General features: G+C 35.7%; 1 protein-coding gene across 8 annotated transcripts in view; it reads right to left on the bottom strand.

The window, feature by feature from the left end:
* The window catches only part of LOC122535798 (serine/threonine-protein phosphatase 2B catalytic subunit 3-like), a 90,977-nt gene that overhangs the window by 63,335 nt on the left and 8,019 nt on the right, over positions 1 to 19,623 (bottom strand). For 7 of the 8 annotated variants that reach the window (XM_043667616.1, XM_043667617.1, XM_043667621.1 and 4 more), the window contains exons 2-3: positions 11,457 to 11,568; positions 1,189 to 1,334 (exon numbers count right to left, since the gene is read on the bottom strand). In XM_043667616.1, coding sequence (XP_043523551.1) covers positions 1,189 to 1,334; positions 11,457 to 11,568 — 258 coding nt within the window. Of the gene's footprint in view, positions 1 to 1,188; positions 1,335 to 11,452; positions 11,569 to 19,623 lie in introns of all 8 variants that reach the window. The other variant, XM_043667618.1, reaches the window with a different exon arrangement.

The raw sequence follows: 19,623 nt of genomic DNA, 5'->3' as shown, positions 1-19,623 counted from the left end.
ACGACTACCAAAGCAAGTTACCATCGGCGATCGAATTTTTCTTTTTTTTTGTAGTTAAAACAAATTTCCTCAACAATCGTTAAACGACAAAAATTCGTTAATTGTGTGATTTCGTTTCAATGTATTTATTCCAAGAATATATACTATGCTTTATATATATCAGTTAATTCAGAGAAATACATTGAAGGCTGGAGAAATTCGAATTTCCAAATTCATCGACGTTCATTTTCAAATTTACAAACGAAGGAATTGTTTTCAATTGTTACAAATCTGAAGGTCCTAGAACGAAATACTTAAAAAAAAAAAAAAAAAAATGTATCGATACGAAAGTTACTCTGATTAAATCTCGAAACTGAACAATTTAATTCGGATGATCTAAATTATTCTAAAAAGAGGGAGAAATGAGTTTATTTATTAAAACTTCAGACTCTGTTTCATCAGTTTGGGAATTCTCTGTACAGCGAAAAGAGGGAATTTTCCGCGAGGAGCAAGTAAAGCGTGCAGCGAGCGGGGTGCGTGCTCGCTGCGTCAAGGTGGACACTGCTTAGGTGAACGATCGATAGAGCAGGTGGCAGCACATCGGTTCCCTGCTGTATTTCCGGTACTCTGACACGCTACACCGGCCAGGCTCCAATAGCACTCGTACCGTTCGGCTGACAGGCGATTTCATCGTTCACGAAAATTCGTTCGTCGATCGCTAAGAGTAGAGAATTTCTAGAGGCAGCAGGGAAACCGAAATTGTTCACGAGAAACAGGAACGAAAAAATTACTCCAATGTGTTCCCAAAGTTGTACGTTTTATAACTATCATTCCGAAGTGAATTGAAGTATATTCTTGAAAACTTGTAACAAATCCAGAACGTCTCTAGGGAAGTTGGAAAATTTTTTTTCACAAATGAACGAACACTGACGTTGTAGATCAAAGTCTCCTCTTTGAAAATTGCTTCGCAATTTTTTCCCCGGTCGTTTTATCAAACGTTGAAGCTCAACGTTCAGAAATTTCGTTGTTGACTGAAGAACGTTCAAACGTTCTTTGAAAAAATATTGATAAATTTTCTGATAGTGACAAGTGGATTACAGTTTGCAAGGAAATATCGAAATCAGCGATGACGAGCAGATATTTACACATCACACATCACACGTTCCCCAGTGACACGGATATATCTCAATGAAAACGTTCTCTACTCACTTTGCGTATGTCTTCTAGATTGTGAATTTCCGGCGACAGTCCACCGTGCACGCAGAGGAACTGTTGGTTCATGAGGGCCGCCAACGGCAGACAGTCGAACGCGTCCATGCACGCGTCGTACACCCTCTCCGAGTATTTTATTTTACCTGGAAAAGCAGAGAGAAAGGGGACACGCCCGTCAGAAACGTGAATGATCAGCCGCGCTTACGCTACGTAACATAACGATTCTCTTTAACACGCTCGATATGCTCGATTGTTTCGTTCGCTGGTCTTTCTTTCTTTGTTTCTTTTTTTTTTATTTTTTTTTTTTATCATCATCCCGTTTCGCGACTCGTTTTCTCTCGTTTCCTAACGCGCGTCGACAAGTAACAAGTGAAAAACAAAAAGAACAAAAAAAAAAAAAAAAAAAAAAAAAAAAAGAGGAGAAGTTGCACTCGGATATCGACTGGCTGTCGATTCGGAATAATATCGCGCGTGAGACGCGGACAGAAAGTTAATTTCGTTTAGTTTTAATGGATTTCCCGTGCGGGCATTGCAAGTGTGAGGGACTTGGAGATTTCAGGAGGAATTTTATGCTCGCAAATGGGAGAATTTTACGAATTTTGTAACGTTGTGGATTTTGGGGAGACGGTAAAGAGGCCAGAAGATCAAAATATTGTATATGAAACAGTTATGAATTCCAATTTTATTTTACTGTCTGACTTCTCGCGCCACTTATCAAGTATAAATTACATTCTCCGGAAAAACCAGGAGAATTTACATAGCAATGTCATATAAATATTCAGACACTTGAACGACAATTGTATAATTTAATTTGAAAAGAACATTTTCGAGCTGAATACATCTCACTTTTATTATCATCGGTAGAAAAGATTATTATGCATTATTTGAGCAAAAATTCTAAAGTTACTTGGTCTCGTAAATGTCCAAAAATTCCCTTCACGTGAAACGTGATAAAGGTATAAAGTTAAAGAAGTTCAATCTATATAAAACTTGGTAGACGAAAAACCATATGTTAACTAGTTTGCGAATACTTTGTCCTGACAATTTTTGTTTATTTAAATTTACTGAAAAACACTTCGAATACCAAAGTTGTCAAAAATTTATAAAATTTTTACTGAAGCTTAATGTGGAAATTTACAATTTCTACAAAAAAAAAAGAAAAAAATAATTGACAATCTACGATTGCTGCAAAAAGTAGAATTGAAAATCTCAGCGAAATTGTCCATTGTAGCTAGTCCCGAAACAAATTCTAAATCTCGAAATACTTGGAAAAAGTCTACAAAATTCTCCACATAAAACTCGACAGATCCACAAGCTTCAAACAATCATAAACTGATTTACAGATAAAACATTCTACGTCCTGTTCTTATTCCCACTTTTCAAATGTTCAACTGAACCAAGTATCATTGAAAACCATAAAGATCTAGACTGCGCGTGACACTGGAAATACCAATGACTAATGTGCAAAAATTGAGTCAAAGAAATTAGAATAGGAAAAGATTTATATATACGAGCTTTCATTCATATATTTTTACAAAAGCCACTCGAATTTCTAAAAAAAAATGTAACACTGTAAATCCGCGAAATTACTCTAAAAAAATTATAAATTGGTCATTTTGACCGCATTGGTAGTTCTAGCGTTAATTTCGAGTCAAATTTTCGCCCTTTCGCCGACAATCCCTAGTCGGAAACAACGAAACGAAATGAAACGAACTTCAAACTTTCGCGCGGCGACAAATTGCTCGAGTCGTTCCACTTGGAGCATGAACACCCGCCGTTTCCAAGACGAAGAAAAGGGAAAGGCAAAGCGACCTTCTTCCACAAAGAGGGATATTCTTCGCGCGTCAATTATTCCGGAGGTGGTGTGAAAAGTCCAGGCCCCAGATTTTTCACTGCAGCCAGACACCTTTTTAATGGCCGTGCGTGAACTTTTGTCGGCTTGCCAGCTACAAAGCGGCGTGGAAATATTCTCCTCTCAAAAGAGAGAAAGAGAGTGGATAAAAAGGAAGAGAATAAAAAACTCTGGAAAGCTTCTTTCGAAGACGAGGGCTGGAGAAGATAGACAGAACACGAGACACGGAAGGTTCGCGCTGATTTCCGCGTGGACGTAATTCGGGGGTAGTTTCTTGCGCGCAGCCACCTGACATCCACCCGAGAATAATAAATCCCGCCACTCGGGGAATTTTCGCTGCCCGGAGTGAAAAAGCAAAAGAGTTTCGCAAGATGGAGAAAGGTTTCGAGAAGTTTCTTTCTTCATTTCCTTCGTTCCGTTTCGATTCGCTTTCTTGGACTAATTGGACCACGCGAGTTCTATCCCTGTATTTTACTTCCCTCAGCTCGTGAGAACTGAAAGATCGTTTCAACTTTTGTTGAAACGTTTCCTGAAATGATTGATTCGAACGAGAATAATAGAAATGGTGACTTAAGCGACGACACGCGGTCTAAAATAAATAGAAAGATCGTTACAATTAAAGTGTAACGTAATGAGAGACAACTATAACGTTGAGTAAACTCGATGAGAAGTAGAGTTCGATGATTAATATAAATTAAATAAAAGGAGAAAAAGAAAGAATATTGGGAATCTTTAATATTGCAACTTCGTTATTCGTAGTAATCAGCCACGGTTACATGTTATTCGAAATTGCAGTGTTTATTTTGAAAGATTCGTACGAGGCATTTAATTAAAATCTCGATTAAACTCGCAGCGGCTCGGAGGGAAAATATTTGAACATTCGCCATAGAAAAATTCTCACATATATCGCGCGAAACTTCTGCTAAAACGTTTTGCTAAACGTTGTAATGAGCAAAATGTATGACGACGCGCCGTGACAATTCGAAAACGTATGAAACAAGTCACGAGATCACTTTTAATCGTGAAATTTGAAACGAATCCGAAAGTGGACATGAAAGCTGCAAGATTTTCATTGTGAAATTTTGAAACGAGCCTGAAAAAAAAAAAAAAACGCGTGTAAAAGCTGCGAGATTTTTTTTTAGAATCGTAAAATTCTGAAAATGCAGGACGGAGATTAAAACATTTCTACTGTCAAAGTCGAAAATTTATACGGAAGTTAATGTTTACGAAATATTTATCGCGAATTGTGTATTTAGCAAAAGATCAGTGTTCAACTCAAACAACCAGTCTAAACGTACAATTCTTGTTAATGCACAAGAGATCGTTCATTAACTCTTTAAACTATTTTTAATTTTTTCGAAATACTTTGTAACTTCTACACATATATTTGGACTTGATTTTCAAAATCGGCCAATATAATCATGACGGTTTTCATTGCAGTGCATTCCAAGATATATAAAAATATAAATTTCCAAGATATATAAAAATATTCATCAAAGATTTCCACAATTATAATATATAACATATACACAACGATATACAATAACAATTATAATATATCAAAAATTAAAAAAAAAGAAAGGAACGAATTAAACGTAATATTCGAAATCGTAGCAAATTTCTTTATATTACCGATTCCAACGTCACACGTGCGTAATTTGACAAAAATTCTGGTAATCTATGGACCAACGCTGAAAAATCGTTGAAGACTTTCGTTCTTGAAATTAATCCTACTAATAAAACGTCCAACAGCGACAGCCATTCCATTACCTCTTCAATCAACAACAAACGAACTCCCTTCACTCTCCTCCCTATTTACCTTCTAAAACAATCTCTCTAAACATCCAAAACAATCGAACGGAAGACCTCCATTAAAAGAACCATTCTCGTTACAAAACTCGCCGTCGTGTGTGTTCCTAGGAAACTCCTCTCAACTTCCTTGAACCCACTAACCGACTTCCGGTGAATCGCGCCGGATTCGATTCGCCCTTCTAAACTCACCCCCTCAACACTTGGTAACCTAACATCTGATTCGATTCGCCAATAAACTCGACTCGTTCATTTCGGATCTCGAGTGACAGCCACCAACAGGCAACAACAATCTGTCCAGCCACAACGTCACATCAACAACAAATCTTCGGGGTGAGCTGCTGCTGCTGCTGCTGCTGCTCGAGAGATTCCAAGGATTCGAGCTGGTTTTATTGACAGGAAATCCTTCTTGCATGGCGAGGCTGGCAAGTCCGACCAGCCGAGGGGATGAAACTCGATGGCCTCTCCCCGCAAGCGTTGAACAACGCGCGCTTTTCCTCATTTTGTCTGTCCACTCGACGAATCTACTGACGTCGGTGCCTCCGGCCCGAGCTGATACGTGCCCTTTATTGCCCGTTGTCGTTGTTTCACTTTCAACCGGCGTTATCGAGTGTTAGAAGACACTGGAGGATTTTTATAGGATTTTATTTTATTTGTTCGATTCGAACAAATGGGTTTTCCCGAGATTTTTCCCCCTTTTTTTTAATTACTGAACGTCGAGAGTTGGGATTTTTATGTTCAAACAACTGGGTTTTTCGAGAGTTCTCTTTTTTTTTTTTTAATTACAGAGCGTCAAGAGTCGAGGTTTTTAAGTTCGTTCGATTCGAAAAACTGGATTTTTCGAGATTTTTTTTTAATTCTTCTAATTACAGAGCGTCGAGAGTTGGGGTTTTTTAAATTTGTTCGATTTGAAAAACTGGATTTTTCGAGATTTCCCTTTTTTTTTTTAAATACTGAGCGTCGAGAGTTGGGGTTTTTATGGCTGTTCAATTCGAAAAATTGGGTTTTTCAAGGTTTTTTCTTTTTTTAATTCCTGAGCGTTGAGAGTTGGGATTTTTAAGTTTTTTCGATTCGAACAAGTGGGTTTTTCGAGAGGCTTTTTCGACTGGCTTTTTCTTTTTTTTTTAATTATTGAACGTCGAGAATTGGAATTTTTAAATTTGTTCAAATTTTTAAGTTTGTTCGAACGTTTTTTTAAATTATTGAACAACTGGGTTTTTCGAGACGCTTTTTCTTTTTTTTTTTAATTATTGAACGTCGAGAATTGGAATTTTTAAGTTTGTTCGATTCTTCAAAAACTGGATTTAGGGTTTCGAGAATTTTTTGTCTATATTACTGAGCGTCGAGGGTTGTAAGAATCGAAGATGTTGAAAAGTGAAACTGGACTTTCGACTTCTCGGTTGTTTCATTTTGGAGTGCTTCAAGTTTTTTCGAGTATTGACACTAATTCTTAATTTCAAATTACACGTCGATTTCTTTGAATTCGCGAGATCATAAAATCTACTTAAAAAAAAAAAGAATAACAGTTGAAGAAATCCCTGAAATCCTTCCTCATATCTACAATGTTAAAAATCTCTATATACTACAAATAGATCTCAAAAGAAAAGTCGTAAGTGAAATATTGCAACGTTAGTCCTCCACGACTCAAACTGTTGGACTTGAAACAATTCAGAATCTTTAAATTACTTAATTTTGGAATTTTTTCTCGAACATTCACGAAACGTTCAGAAAATGGATGATCATTAAACAAACAGAGCAACTCTTTCCCAACCGATTCTCTTTCGAAAATCATTGTTCTTGCAATTCCACTCTGTCTCCGTAGAAACAGAAATAAAAAAAAAAAAAAAAACAAATGGCAAAAGACTCGATGACATACAAGATGGGAATATAAAATAGCGATGAACGAGTACACAAAATAAAGAGAAGGTAATCAAGACGTTCGTTTTCTAGATCTCGTTAATTGTACATGGCCGGTAATATCGTCGTAGCCAGCACGCTTCTGCACGCTTCTGCACGCTTCTGCACGCTTCTCGTGCTCAGCCGCTCTGGCCTCCTTTCCCGCTCACGCTTCTCTCGTTGTATTAACGAGCAGATCGAGCCCCGTCACCCCTTGACTTTCTTTTGATGCCAGTCAGACACCATCGCGCTGCTGGCTCCACACTCCAGAAAGCTCATTTGCGAGCTTTTGACCCGAATAAATAAGTCAAGAACGAAACGATCTCCGGCGAGTTTCGTCGCGGCATGCCTGAGCAACACCGTTCTTCGGCCGTGACCACTGTGCTTCGCCCGTGGTTCAGACTGCGGTCGAAATATCAAAGCACCTCTATAAGCGATAAGCGCTTCGAAATTATCGAAAGTCTGACAGATTTAATGACAGACAGACGAGGAGTATCCGACAAATTAAAAATTAAAAATTCGTCTCGGACGCTGCGAAATTTCCATCGGTAACATTAACATCTGGAACTACCAGAGTGATCAAAACAATTAATTTATGATTTTCTATGGAAAATTTTATACATTTGCAACAGAATATTTTTAGATAACCGAGTGATTTTTGACAAAACATATTAACGTAAGATTGTGTTCTTTATCGTATTATTAATTTCTTCTTGTACATTGTACTTTAATTTTTTTGCTACAAATATATTTGGTCGTCAGTAGTTCTAATGTTAACCACTTGCGATGGAGTGAAGTATTTCTTTTTTTTTTTCTATAGTTGCAATATTTTCTCAGTTTCAAGTATGTTTAACCACTTACGTTGACAACTGGTTAAAAAAAAAACAAAAACAAAAATATACATAAATTATACAAAATATAATTATGGTTAAATTATTAATTAAATTAATATTTTATATATAATTTATTAAAATTAAATATAATATATAAGATTAATAAAAAATTCTTTATATAAAAATTAATGAAAATTAAATAAGGGAATTAAAATTAATAATTATAAATTAAAGTGCCAGCAATAGCGGTTAAACTTATATTATAAGTTAATAATTAACAAATAAATTATTTATATAAAAAAATTAATAATTACAGGTGAAATTTAAATTATTTATATAATTATAAATTTATATATAAAAATATATGAAAATTAAATATTAAACTAGGATTAGATACCCTATTATTTTAATATAAGAAATATTTTTATAATTAAATGTTGAATCATTAAAATAAAGTAATATGGCGGCCTTTTAAATTCTGCGGACCATAACGAGTGACCGAACCGTATACAACGATTCGTCGCTTTCGTTTTCTTTCGTAACCCATCAATATGACATCACTGGATAGAAATGATTAAGAAGTAATAAATTTATTATTTGTTTTGCCTGGGTTACATTTAAATATACTTAAAACTGAGGAAATGTTGCAATTTGGGGGAAAAAATTTCTCGACGTGCGTGGCACGTTATTCTACCGCAAGAGGTTAAATATAATCCAAGCAAAGAATAAATTTATTATTTCTACCCAATGATATTATTCCGACGAGTTCGAAAAGAAAGCGACGAATTACTGTGAAAACCAGAAAAATAGAGAAGATTTGTAACACGATAAATTAAATTATTTACTGTGAAAAGTCATTTAAATCTCTGAAAATACACTCGTCCGTAAAATTTCCAACAAAAATTATAAATCGATCGTTTTGATCAGTTTGATAGTTCCAGAACGTATATCTCTTCAGACACAGTGCCAATATCGGAATAAAATGATAACGCCCTGATATAATATTGATTATTCTTCTAACGAATTTAATATAAAGATAACGTAAGGAAATGAAAACTAGGAACGAAGAACGTTAGGATTGCTGCTCGACTTCGATGATTATCGATTACAAGAAAATAAAGCCTGTTGTTACCAGATTTTTTAATTAATCAAATTTTCGAAGGGTTATCACTTGAAACCCAGTGTCATTCAAAATTTAATATTTAGAGTCCATACCTAGCAGAATTCTAAACCTTTTTAAAACATTACTCGATAAAAATATAAATAAAATACAAATTTATTTATGTATATAAATATCTAATTTAAAATTAACATAATTAAATAAAAATATATTACAATAATATAAATATATTAATAAAAATATCATAATAAAAAAAATATATTTTAGCAATAATTAAAAATTAATAATATTATTAATAGCTTATAATGAAAATGAATTTTTTAAAAATATGTAAGTAAAATTTCTACCATTTGTATCAATTAATTAATTTTAATAATATTAATTATCTCGAAAGTAAATGATCTAAATATATACATACATGCATAAATATTATTTTTTTTTTGTAGAATAAAAAAAATAAATATATATTTAGAAATTAAATGTTTGTTCTATTCATTAGTATCTAGTTCTTTTTAAATAAATTTAATTTATACGTAAAAGTAAAATGGTTCGTAAAATTAGAAAAAAAAGCCGCCCAGTTGCCATATGAGAGTCAGGCGATTTAGGGTCCCTGACCTTAACCTGGAAATTACGAAATCGGCGCAGCCGGCAAGAAATCCGCGTAACGGGTTAACGCGAGCCTGAGCCTCGTAAATACACGCGGCTTGACCCAGTATCGGACAATTTTCCCAGGATCGATACGGTTTTCCATGGCGCCTCCGCTGCGCCACGCAGAACAGCCTCGAGACATCGCTGATTGCATCGCGGGATCCTGCAATCGGACAGTAATCGCGCGAGAACCAATCTACACTGAAACCGAATCCTTCCTCTTCTGGACAAACGATTGTTGAATCGCGAATTTTAGCAACAGTTCGGTTAGCAAACAGGTTGGCTCGTTGGTTACTTGAACACGAAACGAAAAATTTTCGTCGAGATTTCCCGAGGGTTCCCAAAGAAGGTTCGAGAAGAACCACGGTTGAACAAGTTGGCGGGAATATTTAAATTTGTCGCAATCTCGGTTTTCTCGAAGCTTGAACAGACTGAAAGAGAACGAGGAATACATTTGAATTTGGAATATTTGCGAGCAGTGGAGGGGAGAAGTTTGAACCTCTCGTTCTTTTTTTCTTTCCTTTTCTGATTCACAAGTCACTTTGTTTGAAGGCTAGAGAAATATTTCTTCTTTCAATCGTTTCTGAACTTGAAGAGGAAATTGCGACTGGGGACATTTCAATTTGTATTTGGCAGCAAAGTTTATTTTTGCGGATTTTTAGGGCACTGTGGTGTCTAAATTTTTTTAAAAATAATTAAACATTTTCATAATAATAGTAAGCTTGATGATAGATATAATAAATATAAATATGATAAAAATTTATTAAATATAATTATTTCACATAGAAAATCTCATTTTAATATAAATCTAAATAATAATGGTAATATTCAATAAATTAATATTCATAATTTAGAAACATAATTTAAAAATTTAAAATTAAACGTAATACATAATTTTCTAAAATTTAATTTTATTAATAAATTAATAATGAAATATAAAACAATTGAGTATAAAATAGAAAATAATAAAAATTGTTTTATGTTAAATAAATATATAAAGTTTATTAATAAAGTAAAACAGGAAGTTAAGAGTGGTTGGGGATGTCCAAAGATAGGGGATAATAATACTTGAATTTATATTAGAAGAAATGGAGCATATTTCTGTTAATCTTTTGACTTTTACGTCATTCGTTGATGAAAAATCGAAAAATCTACAAATTTGAAAAAAGAAGGAGAGAAGAATATTTTTGTTTCACATCGTCTACTTAGTGACTGATATATAGGGTGACCGTAAAGTATCTTCCCACTTGCGTGTTTTAGTAAAACATCAAAATATAAGAAACAACCAATTTTATTAAATATATAATAAAAAAAAAAATTACGGATTTACTTTAGTAGGAAGTAAGATTTCTGTCTCATCCTGCAGTTCTGAAGAGATAAACGCGTTCGTCATGCGTGAAAACCGAGGCAAATCCGTGAAACAATTTTTAAGCAACGAAAGACACAGTCCACAGTTAACTCGCTGTATAAAAATTTATTAACGTAAATGCCCGCCGTTGAAGAAACTAATAAAAATCAATGAAATTCCCAGCCGGAACAGTCCTTTTAATGAAAACATTATTTATGGCCTGAAGTTGGCAGCAAATCGATGATGAAAGCAATTTAAAAAAGTAAACGAACGAGAGACGGATAAAAATGAGAGAAAGATGGATAAAACGAGAAAAAGAATTATTGAAATCGTTCCTCCGTGCGGTAATAAAAGGGAGTCAGTTTGTAGATGGAAAAATCGGGCTGCTTCAGCATTATAATAAAGAGCATTCCAACAAATGGGATCGAATATTCGGGACGAATCACTGTCTTCATAGCCGCGATTTCGTGAAAATTCGGAGGTTCAAAATCAAATCGAGAGAAATCAAGCACAGTTTAAAATCGCTCGAAATTCGCAGCTTTTGCAAAAATTAAAAAAAAAAAAAAAAAAAAAAGAGAAAGCTCTCGAGCATTGAAATATTTTCCCCGCCTGTTAGGAGAACTAATCGAATGTTACTAGAGAGACACGAGTTCAGGGCAGGCCGTTGGTGTGTTTACGGATCCGTGAATTCGTCAAAGGGCTTAATTTTCCTTTTTTTTCTTTTCGAGAACGGTTGTTCGCGGAGTGACGATTACTTACATTCTTGCTTAAACGTGAAGTATTCCGTGAGATGACGGCACTCGTGGTTGCCTCTGAGGAGAAACAGTGTGTTTGGATGGCACAGCTTAAGTGCCCACAGGTACAATACGCACTGCAACAGACGAGAAATGAAATGTGATTTTGATAATCCGGCCTCTAGCATCTTCGCGTAATTAAAATCTACGATCGTCCATTTTCTCGATACTGGTTTCGATATGGTATCGATTGTAATGCACGTTGATGATACGAGATTATAATATACGTGTATATTGTTACAGCTATTCATGCAATTTTATATTCACACATGTGGACATGTAGTAGCAGTAACAGAGTAGAAGAAGAAGTAGAATGTGAATTTTGTTTCACGCTGCATATTAAATTTGAAATCTGAAATTTTTTCCAATGTCATTAAATTACACAGCGAAGAGTTTGACTCAATGGTATGACTTCTTTTTCTATATATATAAATATATAAATTTGTATAAATAATATTAATTAATATTATATAAATTATATAAAGTATATTACATAAATTATATAAATTATACTATATAAATTATATTATATTAATATTATATAAATTATATTTATACATAGTATTTATCTAGAATCACAAATTAGACTTTCTTCTATTTCAAAATTATTAACAATGACAAACAAACTTTAATTTACTGGGTCTTTCTTCCATGTTTTATACGAATTTATAAATTTATTTAATTATTACGAATTTATTTTAACAAATTACATTTAGAGATGATATTAACGCGCACTTATTTCATTCGCAAACGAATTTATCTTTTATCGAATGTTTCAGCTCTTTAAATTGTTGCAGTACGCAACGATTAAACAATATATATATATATATATATTTACTTACAATTTACAAATATCATTATATTTCCTCCCGGAAGTATACATATTCACTTTCACATCGTTCGTGCCGTACGAATAAATATATTCATTCATCTTCATTTGAGCGCGTAAATAATGGCATTCATCCACTCTTAATTCTCCTCCGACCCATTTATTTCACTTATTGCCAACGACAATAATTTATAAATAAAATCCGCACGATTTTCAATCGTATATTTCTTTTTCTTTTTCTTCTAACTCGCATGCACCTCGCGGAAAATTAATCAATTTCACGGCAATTTCGTTGCAAATAAAAGTGTACGACGTTGCGCAAACTTTGCGCTGGAGATTATTTCGTAAAAAAATAAAAATAAAAAAAAAAGATTTCTCGCCCGGGGGTATTCACGGGCGATAGAAAGACGTATTGTTCGCTTTATTTCAGGCGGTTGGTTAATTAATTGCGGTGACCGGCGCGACACACGACGCCGAAATTAACGGGACTGGCATGCATCGCGGGGAACAAAAGCGCCTACGCGCGAAATCTTCGCTCGCGTTCGTTTCAACGTAATTGTCCGCCGCGTAATTAATCTTCTCGCTTTTTTCTTTCTCCTCCTCCTCCTCCTCCTCCTCCATTCTCTTTTTCTTTCTCTCTTTTGAAGCGCATGTTAATGCGAGACGCATTCTACAGGCTGCTGAGGCTGACCTGTTGACGACAAAGGTGAGAATTTTGGCAGAGACGTGGCCGCTCTCTCTTTGGTTACAGTTGTTGCGTTGTTAGAAACAGTTGTTTATAATATTTTAGACGCGTCAGAGGAGACCGGTGCTCTTTTCTAAAAATAGCGAATCTATTTTTCTACAGTTTGAAATTGGTTTTTGCTTGAAAATTGGTTCCTTCCTTTCTTTTTTTTTTTTTTTTTCTCTTTCTTCGATAATGGACAGTTTGGAAAATAATTTCGTGAATCTCGTCGAGCGAACGGTTTCTATTTATCAATGTGGATGATACAATTTTTAATTTTTGCACTACTGTTAATGTATATAGTTATGTAATGTAAAAAATGGCAACAGTAATATAATTAATGATAAAAATAGTGAAACAGTAATACAATTGACAGATTTTTCGTCGTACAAGTATTATTTAATATCCTGATTTTGAAATAAATGTTGTACACGTTGTACAAGAACAGAAAATTTCATAGTTTATCATTTCTAGCGCCTAATTTTGATCATAATACCTAGCCACGTGACTCTGACTGCCCAGAAATATTAATAAATAACGTCTACTAAAATAATGAAATAATAAAATCGCACATTCGCATAATGATAGTTCTATGATCCTAATAAACAATATTTAACAATATTTAACAAACATAAAAATAATATTTAATAATTAATAAATTTAACAATGAAAATAATATTTAATGATAGTTCTATGACAACAATGATACATAATAATAAAATAATACTTTATATATACAATAAATATTATCTCCTACACGCAACCAACGTCTCGAAACATCCCGCCTGAAAATTCCTAACACGCGTGTTAAACAAACGTTCAATCCCAAACAAACTTATTCTCCGATATTACTACCGAAAGATCTCTTAGAAACCGTATCAATCGATCCTTAATTCAACGCGGATGATAGCGTGGATCGACGAAGTGGAAAGTACGAGATCGGGCGATAAACAATCGACGAAAGTTGGCCGCGCTGGTAAAATCGATAGAGAAGGGAGAGTGGGCTGAAGGGCCAGTCGATGTTTTATTCATCGTGTACATACATTCACCGTTTGTTTCGAATGCGGGCATCCACAGGTATTAATGCACGCATATTCCACGAGCACGATACACAATCGTGTATAAGTAGGCGATGAATACGCGTGAGCGAGCGTCGCCGCTATTGTTTCTGAGCAGAGGCGAGGGAGAGGAGAGGAGAGACGGTGGTTCGCTTGATAACAGGATTACGAGTACATTTTCGTTTTATTAGCCGAGACGCTTGCAAGTTGCCGCCAGCGCGAGTTTGTTCGCCGCTGGTATCGGAGGTCGTCGCGTGAAAGAAGGGGATTATGGTGATTTCGAGCACTGATGCGATTTTAATGATCTTTGACGATGACATTTACACGATGATTCCGGGTGTTTATTGGATGATTATTGGACCGTGGGTGTTGCTGTACTTCCGGGCAATTCAAAGACGTAGAAATTAAACGAGTTAAATGGAAAAATTAGATAAAGATGCATTGGGAATTTGTTAATAGATTTAATTTTATATTACACGTATTATGCGAGGTGTGCGAAAATTCGAAATATATTCTCGAAAGAATCGGGATTCGGGAAATGATTCGTAACAAGAATAAATAATTCGTTAGATCCCACGTCTTCAACTGTATTCAAAAGGTCGCACATCTAGAACCATCATTCGAACAATTTTTTTTCTATTATATCTTTTGGTTTAACAATCTTTCGCGTTTTCATTTGACAAATTTTATATCGATTCAGTTTCGTTTTTAGTGCATGTACTTATGTTTAGATGCATATGTTTCAAATGACGTAAACCAGTAGTGTTTGCATACCTACTAGTTTTAAATTCATGGTGATAATGCGTGCATTCCGCCGTTGTGTCATCTTTTTCTTGAAAATGTTCCCAAACAGAGCTTCTCTTTACCTTCTTCCTTTGCACGACATCTTCTGCGCTACTTTCTTCTGCTACCACAACTTTACTATCACTATCACTCGGCATTTTTTTTTCAAAGATTTTTAATCAGATTTTCGAAATATACGTCTGAACTTCCCGAGTTTCTCAGCGATACTGCTCAACAGCGTACATAATGTCCAAATACTAAGCGCGCGGTCACACGTTCGTTTACATCAGGTCACACGATTCTTAGAATCCGTGTTTCCAATAACTGGCAGAAGAAATTGAACTGTGTATTTACATATTTTGTAGGCTGCTGTACAGGATTGTAGAATAGTTCGAGAAACGGTAGCCGAGTTTCCCAATATTTTCAGGTTCTCGCACACGTCTATTAACCATTCCACATTCTACACTCGTATTTTATGTTCCACATCCCATGTCTTTTGTCACATTCTTCGTAATGTTTCATTCAGTATATATTACAGACCACATTCCATGTATTCCACATTTCGCGTCTCATATTTCATGTTCCATGTCCTGTGTATACGTCTCACATTTCATATTCCACCTTCTGCGTCTCATATTCCATGTCATATGTTTCACATTCCATTATCCTTGTGTAATGTTTGTATATTCCATATTCCACCTTCTGCATCCCACATTCTACAATCTACGTGTCACATTTCACGTTCCATTATTCTAGTGCAATATTCTGTATCTCATACTCCATATTCCATATTCGTCTTTCACATCCAGCCCATTTTTTTTCAATTAGACTGTCGAGAGAAAAGTCGACAATTCCCACAGAATGTAAAACGCAGAAGCATATTTCCTATAAACGCAACTTTCTATCTCAAGTTTCTTTTTTTTTTTTTTTTTTTTTTTTATCATAATAGATAATTTAGGCACCTCAGAAATTCGCCATCTCACTCGAATAAATTTCGTAGCTCGAAATATCTCAAACAAAATGAATTTCCTAGCTGACAAATTTCCCACAACATTAATTCGCGGCCACCTACGAACTTTGTTATTCGACGAAATGAGAGAGGAAATATCGCCGTACAATTTCACACCGTTAGTTCCTCCATTTTTCTCCGGGCCGTGCTAAATAATCTAATATTTAAGCTAAACTGAATCACTCTCGAAACAAATGTCGCACGACGAAATATTCCGTATTCATTTGGCGCAGAACGTGCGTAATTAACAACAATAGCAGGAACAATTCGTCGAATCATTTAAGCGCACACGTGCCTTTTATTCATTTACGAAAACCAACGGGGGAGGTGGCGGTTAATTGCCTACTCGTCGCGCCATTGTCCACTATTGGAGAACTGATTAATAGAAATTCGGAAAATGATGGATCCATGCGTCCGCCTTTTGTCTTTGTCACGCGCTTGTGCGTTATCCGCCTCGCTGCTACACGTTATCGTCGCTATTGACCCTCATTGTAAACGCCATTTTCGTTTTATTATTGGACACAATGGCCTGCTTCGTGAACACGGTATAATGCAGTGATCTACGTATGACCAATTATAAGCTTTGGTTTCGTGAATTTCAATTTGAAACCTACACGATGTGAAATTTTTCTTTCTTCTTTTTTTTTTTTCTCACGAACAGGATTCTTAGAAATAGATAAATCTTTATTACTTCTTAACTATTAATATGAAAAACTATTAATATGAATTTAAGGTATTCTTCTTTTGCAATTGCTCACAGAGACGAGTTGTCAATAATGATCTCTGTTTAGACAAGATTTACTATTACTATTACTATCGCTCTTTTATTATTATAGAACATAGATATATTATAGAATTATAGATCTACTATTACTTTCAATTACCATCGTCTAATTTACAATGATTTATACGCTGAATATTTTGACCAAGAGCGTACAACTTCATCTAACTTAAATAACTCGGTGCCCTGCGGGGCATTTCAAATTCTTGCAATTTCTCGAATATTCAAAGAGCCTGAACCACTTTTCCTTAAACATCTCGCAACGTAAGTCCAAGAATACGCCTCGAATACGTTTCGAACCCTCTGCCAAGGTGCTCACCTTCGACTTCGCCGTTTAACGATTTAACGAAACACGCGGACCCGTATGTGCAAATAAATCAGAAAACGACTGTGATCCAAGAAGCAGAGGCGAACGACGGTGGTCAAAGAAAACGTGGAAAATCTGGCGCGATGACTAACGCCAGCCACGACGTTGTCTGGATCAGTGACCACGATCACGCTCGCCAACGTGGTAAATCGGGCACCTGGCCGACGCACTGTTCCGCCACCTGATACGAGGAATCGTCTCGACTCGAATCCACCCGATTTCCAACGGCAAAAAACATCACGCTCGTTAAACACACAAATTTCTCTGAACGTCCAACACGCCAATTTCAACTTTGGCTCGGGCGTAGCTACGAAATCGACCGTCACGCGAAACAATCAGCGTGTGTTTCCTCCTGCAATATGAAGTCAAAGTCAAAGCATTCCTCGTGACACGCGTTGGAAAGACTAACAAATTGTTTGGCTGATGGGATGAAACATTGCGGCTGATCGGTTCTCGTTTTGGCAAGGTGTTTAGGCGTATCGTAGGCGACGAAGAGGGGTGTTTCCGATTGCGACTTCAAATAGATTGGTTTTTAACACGCTCGCGGCCAGTCATACGTCGTTTCAAACACTTTGACTTTGGAGTGTAGGTTCGGTAATGTAGTTCTACGTCATTTCAAAATTGGCGCGCTCGCTACGAGCGAGGATTGTACATACGTCAGGAGTCCTGACTCAGGACAGATAAATGTATGAGCATATTCAATAAATTGTCTAATAAATACACGAATATTCAACGATAATATTGCTTAATTAACATTAAGGAAATTCCTTGATTTTTGCACGAATATATATATAATCGTTATTGTCTTTCACCATTGATCTCTAAAAAATTTGTACAATATGCATTCGACAATTGCAATTGCGCGTTGTTAGAATTACAATTACAATTGCACATCGCTAGAATTTTCATATTACACGTTTAGAGGACGATTTAAAGAAGATGACGAGAACGTCAAAAACAGCATTTCATCTCACGATGTTTCATCTCTTCAGGTCCACTAATCCCAATGAAAGTATGAAATTGTACAAAAAAAAAAAAAATATTCCTTGGTTACCCCAATAAAAATGCAGGAAAAGAGAGAAAAGAAAAACAAATTCCAATCAAACTGCAAACTTGCAAACGATCCCAGGTGTGTAAAACTGTTAATTACGAAATCAACGAAAAACGTGACAAAAACGTAACGCCAACGAATCCCAAGGGATGTGTTCAACGATCACGTACGCCAAGCACCAGACTTATCGAATTATCACTAACGGCTACAATCGTCACGTATCACAGAGGAAATCACAGCAACCGTCCACTCTCACTCTCTTTTTCTCGCGATCTCACGCCTCTTCTTCGTAGCCCGAACTTTTCAACCCTTCTTTCCAACAATTCTTGCTGCAAAGAAAAAAAAAAAAAAAGAAAAAAAAAAGAAGCTGACAGAGGTTCGTCGAGACGAAGAGAGGGATCAAGTTGCGAAAACGTTGCAACGAAAGCAGGCAGAGATGAACAAGCAGGAGCACCGAGCTTTGTGCGATATTCGCATGGATTCGAGCGAAAAGAACGCGGCCATTTGCGTGCAATCGTCTTCTAAGCCGAAATAATGAACGAGAGAGAGAGAGAGAGAGAGGAATTTCTGCCGGGCGATTTCACGGTGCGCAAGCGGTGAAACAATGAACAGGTAAACGATTCCGTTGCGATATAGCGACGATAGCGCGCGTAATTATAGGAAAGGAGAGTGTGTCGCTTCACTGGCTTGGCAAAGAGACGGTACAAAGTACAAAAGGGGCAGCGGAAGTAACGTAGACAGTTGGAGGAATTAATAAAGTACGAGACCAATTGAGCCGAAGGGGGCTGCGTCGAGTCTGGATTTAAGAACGATGAATTTTTAACGTGATTCTCTGAACCGCTCTCGTTTCAAATCGAGAGAATTTTAATGTTGTTAACTACGCGTGTGGAACGTGGTTGGAGATATTCGATAAATGTCGATGCGTTTGTAGAAACAAAACGTTTTTGTAAGAAGAAGATGAAGAGACAACAAGAATTGTTATCCCGTCTTCGAAGAAAATGCAGGAACTTTTCTGTTCTGGACACTGACAAGGAGAAGGAACAGAGAAACCAGCTTGACTGGCCAGTTTCCAAGAGAACAGAATCTCGCTAGTGACTCAAGAATGAAATACAGAAATCTCTTTATCACCGAGAAAAATTGAGAGAACGATTCTGGCCAACTACCATCCGCTAAATGTAAATTTCTAAAAAATATAAAGATTTATCTCCAATCGATGTCAACTAGTGAAATGATTCAAGAATAAAGTACAGAAACAATTTTATTCCAAACATTACTGAGAAAACTTACTGAAAAATTGAGCAATTTCTGACAAATTACTATTCGCTAAATGCAAATTTCTAAAAAATATAAAGATTTATCTCCAATCGATGTCAACCAGTGAACTGATTCAAGAATGAAGTACAGAAACAATTTTATTCCAAACATTACTGAGAAAACTTACTAATAAATTGAGAGAGCAATTTCTGACAAATTACTATTCGCTAAATGCAAATTTCTAAAAAATATAAAGATTTATCTCCAATCGATGTC

Source organism: Frieseomelitta varia, unplaced genomic scaffold (assembly GCF_011392965.1).
Source record: "Frieseomelitta varia isolate USP_RPSP 00005682 unplaced genomic scaffold, Fvar_1.2 scaffold_773, whole genome shotgun sequence".
NCBI classification, from domain to species: Eukaryota; Metazoa; Arthropoda; class Insecta; order Hymenoptera; family Apidae; genus Frieseomelitta; species Frieseomelitta varia.
This window is presented reverse-complemented; position numbering and strand designations above follow the sequence as displayed.